The 9,651-nt window shown below is 37.1% G+C and overlaps 1 protein-coding gene and 1 long non-coding RNA gene across 3 annotated transcripts; one reads left to right on the top strand and one right to left on the bottom strand.

The window, feature by feature from the left end:
• Positions 1 to 2,885: 2,885 nt before the first annotated feature.
• LOC113305416 lies at positions 2,886 to 6,083 on the bottom strand. Its single transcript, XM_026554457.1, has 5 exons — positions 5,468 to 6,083; positions 5,082 to 5,145; positions 4,413 to 4,577; positions 3,367 to 3,432; positions 2,886 to 3,183 (listed from the first exon to the last, which is right to left on the bottom strand). Exons 1-5 carry the CDS (start codon positions 5,773 to 5,775, stop codon positions 2,947 to 2,949), a joined length of 840 nt encoding a protein of 279 aa, XP_026410242.1. The 5' UTR covers positions 5,776 to 6,083; the 3' UTR covers positions 2,886 to 2,946.
• Positions 6,084 to 6,631: 548 nt separating this feature from the next.
• LOC113305411 lies at positions 6,632 to 8,867 on the top strand. Of its 2 annotated transcripts, XR_003338499.1 has the most exons (3): positions 6,632 to 6,875; positions 7,542 to 7,889; positions 8,088 to 8,827. It is a non-coding gene; the product is annotated as an uncharacterized LOC113305411 (long non-coding RNA). The 2 variants fall into 2 exon arrangements; XR_003338498.1 differs by having other exon boundaries at positions 7,542 to 8,867.
• Positions 8,868 to 9,651: the final 784 nt, after the last annotated feature.

Raw genomic sequence — 9,651 nt, 5'->3', positions numbered from 1 at the left:
GTGAGAAATACCCAACCTATTTCTCACCGCAGAAGAGAGTAAAGGCGGTGGATTAATGAGATAAACTCAACCTAGTTTATCTCTATATATTCCTGAAGATACGGGAGAATTGCTCCGCACCGAACAACAAGCAATCCTTATCTTCACCGACCTTAGATTAGAGATTTCAGCTATAAATAGGTCATATATTTCTCCAAGCTAAAGCACAACTTTCTCATAACCTCTCAGAGCAATTCTTCTTCAAACCCTATAGTTCTATGGTCTTTCTCTCTTCATATGCTTCCCTTCCTAAGACCAACCCTAACCTCTTGTGACTGAAGCAGCCTTTGAACGGCCATTGTGCGTGGTTTAGGCGAAGACTGCTTGTGTTCAACCTCCCGTAACTCACTTTCAGAAACCGTAGAATCCCACTTTTAATCTCTCTCAGATTTTATATACCTACAGTTAGTTATTCACAGCTAGCATTCTTCTAGTGGACATCATGCTCAGGATCTGGTAATTGTTTATTCTTTCTTTTTTTCCCCGCTGCTGTGAGTATATTAGTGATGTCCTTGTAACAGACGCGCTTAGGCGCTCTAGTCTTAATTTGAATCAATTCTTTCTTCTTTTGGGATATTGATAATGCACACCTTACTATTAGTGGTGTTCTTACGCAAGCGCCCTCATCTGTTGGAAGAGATACATGTACTTACACTTAATTATCTCATTAGTCAAGAGAAACTTCATGCTCTTGTCCTCAACGCCCTCGTGTTACAGAAGAGATTCTTGCTTTTATTCTTGTCACCTTATTTGTTAGAGGAATTTCATGTTTTTGATTTCAACATGCTTTTCTGACTTGTTTTCTTTTCCTCTTGGAGTGGACTATATGAGGTCTCCCTTACCAAAGAGTGCTTGTGAGCACACAAACCTGCGAGGGGGTCTGAACGCTCACAATCAATCATTATCATCTAAAGAGATTGTGATGATGATATCCTGGTGTTGATTCATTGGCTCAAAACCTTCGGGTTTATCATGGCCTCATCTAACAACTCCATGCGAGGTGTTTGCGCATGGGATATAAGTATTAAGGAAAACAAAACATATAAGTAAACATCCATGGAGCTAAATAAATGTAAAGTGCTGAAATATAAATAAGACCAAGGTTTACGTGGTTCAGCACTAAGGCCTACATCCACGGGGTTTGTTGTTTTACTATGTTCTTCACGGTTACATGAATAGTCGAATGACTTTTGGGTTTACATGTTTCTCTCTTCTAAGTGATTAACTTACCCTTGCAATCTCTCTCTCTCTCTCCTTCTCTCCCTGATTTTTCTGATCCCCCTTCCTCTTGGTGGAGATTGGGTATTTATAAGGTTAGAACGTGGGACCCATCTCTGAAGACCGTTGGAACCTTATCTTCTTGTGTCCTTGCGTCTATCACGCGGAGGTCTGCGTTTGCCCCTTGATCCCGCAGAAGCATCCTCGCTCGTTCCACAGGTTGGTCGACACGTACACTGCTCAGAGTGTTTAATGCGGGTAGTTGAGGGGTTTGCTCGTGTCAGACAAGTGTCTTCTGCCCCTGTCAGTCCGTGTCAGCTAACTTTCTCTCCACCGTTGATCTTAGCTTCTCTTTTGGGGATGAGATAAAGTAACTCCTCGGGGTTTATTTGGTGTTTCGTGACGCATCATGTTTTGATGTTTTGACCTGCATGCTTTCCACGTATCTTTTTATATACACGTGTCTGATAGTAAGATATATGTGTACACAGTGCTTGTAAAATTTGTGTGTGGCTTGTTATTAATATCATCCTCGTCGTGGACTATGCGAACATGCATTCTGTATATTGATCAGATTAATGATCTCCTTTTTTGACTTTTGGAATTTGTCACATCATAACTCGTTATTGGTACCGTCCATGTCATGGATTATGCGCTCACTCGCTATTTGCATCTTAGCATCTCTTCATAGTACTCCAGTATCGCGACTTGGTGTAAGTGTCTAGTCCCAGAGTCGCGTTTTTCTTAATAACGGAAACCTTATCTTAACGTCGTCTATCATATTTTCTTACTGGACTTCGTTGCCTTGTTTGTGTATGTTGACGCCTCCCTAGTCGCTCTGGGGAAACTTCATTTCCTTTCTTCTTTTGATGAATCCATTTTTCTTCTCTTTTTCATACGTTTTGAGTCTGCTCTTCCATGTCATTATTATCCTAGTGACATTCTTTTCCTCTCCAGTGAAGTGGCAAAATGTAAAACCTTGGAAAGTGAAAGGGTTCAGCTATCCTACAAAAAATAGTATACCTCTCACCAAGTCTCCGATCCCCTTCTTTGTAGCTTAGCTTCTTCTATTTATAACATTTTTTCTCTATTATAATTGAGATGTGTCTTTGAGATATAACTATTTATGAAAGCGACAGTCCTTGTTGCTCGAGGCAGTTTGACCCTTTGACCACGGTCTAATTACTATTATACCCTTTGGCCATGGTATAATTACGAAAACGACATTCCTAATTTCAACGCTTTATGCTCTTTGCACGCACCATTACTAGTCCCATGGTATAATTACTATTATACCCTTCTCATGATTTTGGGGTATCTACGCTAGGCAAGTTTTTTTTCCCGCAAATAGTGTTGTTGTCACCACTCGAATATATCCCTAAAAACAGCTTTGCTTTTTAACTACTCGATTGTGTTACCATTAATGAAGGAAAAAATATCACTAGAATTAAAAACAACTCTACTTTTACTTCCTCATACTGTTGCATGCAAACAGGAAACGTCATTTCTCTAGTGGAACATGTTAAAAAGGGATCCCACCATTTCATCTTGGCACCACATTAGAGATGACTAGGATCAACATTTTTCCCCTGGGTCAACTCTGAATTAAGTAGAAGAAGACCATGTTGAATAAAATTATATATACAAGCACTATCTTATGTCCCCTAAAAGGGAAAGAAACATATGTTACTACAATTGGGTCGGTGGAACCAAAGGCTCTGCATGAGGGACTCCTATACTCCATGAGTGATCTGCATCTGTTGAAGCTCTTTGCATGCTGCAATGATCAGGGAATTTGGTTTGTACCAACGAAGGCCGGTGTAACTCGAGGAATGCGTTGCTCCCTTGACTTCCTACGCAGAAGGTGTCTCCTCGACCTCGCCAGATGCCATTTTGAACATTATTGATCTCCAATGTTCTTGACTCCTGCTCAATGAAAAAGAGAAGGAATTAAGGTTGCTATTGCAAACAGTAAGTCCCCCGAGATAGAGCTGCATATGGATGGTTATAGATACAAATGTCCAGAACACTTTTAAATTAAATAGCCGATAATCCTGATAACCAAAATACAGGAAACACCAGAAAAAGGAAGGAAAAAAAAAAAACAACCTGGCATAAGGTACAACAGGGGAAGGTTAGATGATAGAGACAATCATCCAAAGAACTATCACTACCCTGCACAGACAAAAAATATCACCAATTGATATGAGGTAAGGTAAAGAATTAGGACAAAATTAAGAATACAGTTTCAAAGTTGTTCACACTGAACATGTACTATTATATAGATGGACAGATTGATCGAGTAAAAAAGAGACACGTAGGTGGAGAAAAATCCCAAAAGACAAGAGGCAATTAAAGCAATCGAAATAGAATACGAGTTTATATACTCGGCAACCATAATAGAACGTAATTTCATAAATGCAGAATCAATTCCACGCCTGTTTTGAAGACCATGTACAAACGCATCGCTGAAAACATTTTAAGGGAATAACATAACAAGGCCTATCTATCCACACAATATAGCCTCATAAGGTATTGAAACACGACATATATAACAAACTCCAAGCACCCAGAGAACATGAACTCACGTTTCAGTTTAGCAGGAGGACTAATCCCTACTAAACCAGCAATGCCATGTACAAACACGTTTCCCTTAAAATTAGTTTGGTGTCCGCCATACTAGGTAAGGGGTCTATAAGGCATCACAGCGATACATACATGAGAATAAAAATGTCATGCCTAGGCCTAATTTTGGAAGTCCAGTCAAGAAGTTGGAACCAGCTTTGTGATACCAAATTATCCTCCACAAGAGACAAGGACCTGGAATGATTAACAAAAGTGAACTGCTCCAGAACATACACACTTGGCCATGAGTACAAAATACAAGAGTTGACAGGAAGAGGAAAACAATTGTTTCACTCGGTGACCTATGCTCCAGCAAATAACTACCATCCTGCATAGTGTTTCACCACTAACTTTATAATCGCTCCTTTCTAAGAAATGGCGAAAGGAAGTCTAGGGAGAAGAGGAAAAGAATAACCGTGCTCATCAATAACAAAGAGAATAGAAGGATAACCTTAACCAGGAATCAGCAAAACCAATCCTAATTGAACAGAACAACAGAGGAACCAAGGTCAAGTTGCGAAACTGCTTACCCTGATATTAAATTGCTTCCGAATTTGTCTCCGGCAATAGCCAAAGTAGGTTCCAGCCGAAACGGTGAAAGCAAGTGCTAAATACAGAAACAGGTGTCGCCGAGTGATAGTAAAAGTAATGTAGCTGAAAAGAGTGGTAATAACAAGAATGAAATATACAGTCCCCTGCACAAGAAAACAAAACCCACAACAGTTATTACCGGAAAACAAAGTATTGTCTAATAGAACATTTTTCATATTATGATGTTTGACCTCCCCAGGGAAAACAGCAAAACAACAATGGAGAAACATAACATGCAAATTTGCAAAAACAAATCCATAAAGCTTGCCCATTATATCATTGAAAACCTATCAATTCCAACACCAAGTTACCCCACTGGATGTTATTTAAAATAATAAAGATGACTACAGAATCAAATTTTGCACATCCTCCATGAAGCAGCCCAAGGTCAAGGTCAAGTACAATGATTCTCAAACTAGTAACTAGTATAATATAACATAATTAAAACATGATTTAAAATTAAAATGCTCTAAATATTTTCATTTACATGACCAATTTAATGACAGAAGCAAAACAAAACAATGGAGTAAAGTCTTCTTCCAGCTTTAACTTTTTGCAGTACCAAAATTGACAAAACACAAAAAGCTTATCCATAGACCCAAAATTACCTGAATAAAACAATGACCAAGTCCAGCTCTTCCCATGTTCTTACCAAATCTGTAACATGGGCAACTGCCAAAACAAACATAACATCAGTTTGCTACTCAAAGAAGTTCACATATTAAATGAAAGCATCATAATATTCAAGAAATGAAACCAAAAATTAAAACAGACTATGAACAAAAACTGCATAAGCAATTTGCCATGTCCCAAAGAATCTCCAAAAGCAAAACCAAAAATATATCAAAAATAAAAAATTCAAACAAAAAATTACTCCTTTTATGTTCCAAAATGACCCAAGAATGAAAATTCTATTTCCACTAATTTTAAATTCCAAAATCAAAATAAAAAAAGACCCAAATTGGAAACAAATTTGATAAGGATGAAAGATTACCAAGCCGTTTGAAGAGCAATTCGACGATCTTCTAAGCAATCAAAAACATCACCTTCCCACATCCTTTGAACTCCTCCACTAAATTCACCTCCATCAATATCATCACCATCGTCATCATTATTCAGTTTCCCCCAATTATTACCCTTAGAAGAATAAAATCCCCCTTCTGTTTGTAAAGCTACAGTTGCACAAAGCATATCAAAATCCATAACAGCCATTCCATCCAAAAATTTCTCATCTTTTTCTCCATTCTCTCCTTCTCCTCCTCCTCCTACAACCATTGTTTCCTCTTTTCTCAAATCCCCCATTAAAAAGCACAGATTTCTAATGATTTTTGTTTGTAAGTATAAAATTTTAGGGGTTAGGGTTTCTTCTACTCTTCTTCTTCTTCTGGTTGTTGTTTTAAACTTGAAAAAACAAACATTCTTATTTGAGAAATAAAACGATTCTTTACATAAATCATTTCTTTAATCCAAAGTTGTTTTATGGAAAATCGTTACAACAAAAGTAAAAAGAAAAAGGAAACAAGTGGGAGGAGATTTGTGGATTGGGAAGTCGGAACCTTTTAGGGTTTTATTATGTGTGTCCGTAGATAGAAGATAATACTAAAACAATGGCGCGCAATAATGTTTTGGTTATTGGTAGGTATAAAAATGGGTCACCTAGTGTGCTTTATTCCGCTCTTTGGGTGTAGCCAGGATGCAGCATCTTACGTAATTAATATAGGGATTTTCTTCTTGAAATTAGTCAACCAATGTATCCAATCAGTTTACGCTATATGTGATGCGTAATTTACAGCTAAAATACTAGACGAATCATCTGTTTGTGAATCATTTCAGCTGTATAGTGTTTAAGAAGGATATATAAAATAAAATAGGAAAATGTATAAAATAGTCATACAATTAACACCCGATTTACAGAATAGTCACACTGCTACAAACAATTTACTAAACAGTCACATTTCCGTTTGTAGCAGCGTTAAGTCCGTAGGGCCCACAAATTCAGAGTTAATTCAGGTGCTCATTTACCTATATTTCCTTAACCTAACTATAATAGATCTAGTACCATAGATCGGGTATAATTACATCTCGAGGATGGTTTCGACGCACATGATGAGTCACAAGAAAATCTGATTATAGTAGGTAGGTTATCTCCTCTCTTCTTGACGTCGTCTCTTTCCCCATTTCTCTTCTCTAACCTTCTTCAACAGTGTCGATTGAGTGAAGACGGAATAATTTCGAGTGAGATTGATCACCAACAGTGAGATTTTTATTCACATAGTTCGTGTCTACGGTTTTGTTTCACTCTCATGGTATTTGATTGACTGATACGGGTTGAAAACAGGTAACTGGTTGTTGAAAACCTTAGTTTTCTTACAAGAGATCGACATATTTACAAACATAATGAGGTTGGTAATCTTGAACCCATATTGTGTATTTTGAATTATTTTCAGAAAACCTAATTTTTTGAGTTTGGGTATTCTTTTCATAAACCCTAATTTTTGTAAATTAGGGATTAATACTAAATGCTACTGTTATAATTTTTTGTTGTGTTAATAAGTGATTGTGTAAGTTGTATTTTCTGAAATCCTAATTTTTGGCTGTGTTGATTACAAGTTTGGTGATGAATGGCAAAAATTTAAGGTGTTTGTTTGTTTGAGTAATTTTGGGAGAATGGGTTTGTCTCTAATTCGAAATTGCAGATTAAGAAGAACTCATGCGACAAATGGTTATTTCTGAGTTACCAGTTCCCAGTTCCATTTCGATCCCTAAAGACTTGGATTTCAGATGTATCTGTCATTTATCTTCAATTTGCTTTTGATTTACTAATATACAAGAGGAAATGAATTGTGGTTTTCCCTTCTATTAGATGTTAAATTTCGGAACTCGTGATTGTTGACGCATGCCTTTTATTCTCATTAAATTTCAGTACTCTGTGCTTTAGTAAACAGAAGGAAATGATACTTTGACGCATGTTAAATTTTGTTACTCATGCTTTTGATTTGAACCAAAATTATGTTTGCCTCATATGTCTGGTGATGCATCTTTCTCACTTGCTCCATTTTTTGTAACAGAACCAATTGGAGAAGATTGCAATGTAATCCATATGTTATAGCATTGAAGTATAAGTGCGGGGCATGTAGAAGAGTCCAGTTAGAACTATGACAAGCTATAATGCATATTCAAGCAGATATGAAAGTGCTAGGCATTTTTCATTGCTCATGTCCCCTGCATCCTTCCATATCACAAACTATCTGTGGAGGCTAAAATAAAGTGATCAAGTAAGAAATTAGAGAGAATCGAAAGTCTGTGTTAGTTGTAGAGGAAGTTGTGCATGTCGTTAGTAAGTGGACCAGCAGAAGCTCCACCAGATTTGAATGATCCTAAACAAAAGGCGGAGTAAGATTACTGAGGAGTTTGTGGTGAGCATCTAAATGTTATTGATACAGCTGAAGTTATAGCACAAGGCAACCACAATAAGCATTTTTTTGTTATTTTATGGGATATGATAGATGAGTTAAAGGTTCAATTAGCTATTTTGTGATGCTGACATTCTTTGTTTCAAAGGAATCCGGAGGTATACACAACATTTCTAAAATTTCTTATTGCTCTCTTCTCAGGTTAGCGGTTTAATGCTTGCAAGCCATATTGTTTCAAAAGAATTCAAGTATGAGACACTTGTTCAGCAAATGTTTGAGCCAATATGAGAAGCTAGCCTTTTTTGAATTATCGCAAGTTCCCTATGTTTGCAGTACGCCAAATATTCTCAAGTCTATTTGTTATTTCAGTTTGAAACCATGAATTCCATAGTTCAGTCTTCGGAAATTGCTTTTGTGTTGTCATATATGCTTATTAGTCAAAGCCAGTAATCAATCACTTAAGTAGGTTTAGAAACTGACAAGTTACAAAACTAATGCCGTTGTGTACATGATCCTGTTCGTGCTATGACGGGGTCAGTGGATTCCAAATCAGTAGTGCAAGCACACATAGGAGGAGCTTAAGTAAGAGAGGCAGCGGAGGAAGAGAAGCTCATCAACTCTATCTAGTGCAACATTGCCCCCAGTTACAAAGGCTTCAGCTTCACAGGCAACACCATGAACTGCAAATTCAGCATTGCCATGTCAGCATCTCCACATGTCTCACCAATAACTGTCGTGTCAGCATTGCCACATGTCTGGTTGCCAGCTAAGATGGTTTAACTGTAGTTAAAGAGCTTGAGTTAGAAGAAAGGGTATTTTGGAGACAAATGACACCGTTTTTTCCCCAAACTGTTATCTCGGACAGATCATGATCATTTTGTAAACCAATTACAAAAGTATGACCTTTTTGTAAACGAATTATAAAAAGTAGGACCATTTTATAATTGGCCCAATAAAATATTAAGTAACGATATAAAATGATTTTATAATTTGTCAGGTGGAAACTAGAACCATTGAATGCTGTGGATAAAATTATACCAAAGATTATACTATATATTTATTTTCTCTCTCAACTATGGTCCATCCCATCCAATGGAGTTGAAGATCATGGAGTTGAAGATTGCAAATAGGTTTTTGTTGCGACCAAGGCTAGGCCGTTAATGGGGTGTCAGGTTTAGTGGGGTGTACCATGCAAAGACAAAAATTTATATAAAAATTTATTTTGTCTTATTATAATTTTGATACATCCCCTAATTTGGTACCCCTATTAACAATGTTGACGTAATTGAGGATAAAAAAAAAATCATTAGTTCCGGATAGGGATGAAATCATTCACATGGGATGGGATTGCTAGCACTAAATTATCAAGCACATCTCTTTTGTGCATAACGTTACCGTCCTACTATCATTTGTTGCAGAAGATGAAACCTACCTTTACCCTGTAAATAGAGAATTATATTGGGAGATGGGAGTTGGTTGGGGTTGGGGATTGATCTTGTGACTTATTTTTATGGGATGTGGTTGTTGTTTTCCTCGAATGTAAATTTATCAATCAATTAAAGGACAACATATCTCCCATCTACAAACACTGGATTTCCGTTGCATGTGGGTCAATCTGAAGTAAAGAAGAGATTGTTCTGTGATGATTATAAGTAATAAACTAAGGAGATTTAGAATGAGGTGGCTCGGCGGACGAAGGATGAGTAAAGCAGTGTGAGAATTAAGAGAGAAAGAACAAAACGCTGGTACACAACCAGCTAAGCAT

Source organism: Papaver somniferum, chromosome 1 (genome assembly GCF_003573695.1).
Source record: "Papaver somniferum cultivar HN1 chromosome 1, ASM357369v1, whole genome shotgun sequence".
NCBI classification, from domain to species: Eukaryota; Viridiplantae; Streptophyta; class Magnoliopsida; order Ranunculales; family Papaveraceae; genus Papaver; species Papaver somniferum.
The sequence above is the reverse complement of the archived record's forward strand: the minus strand, read 5'-3'. Positions and strand labels throughout refer to the sequence as shown.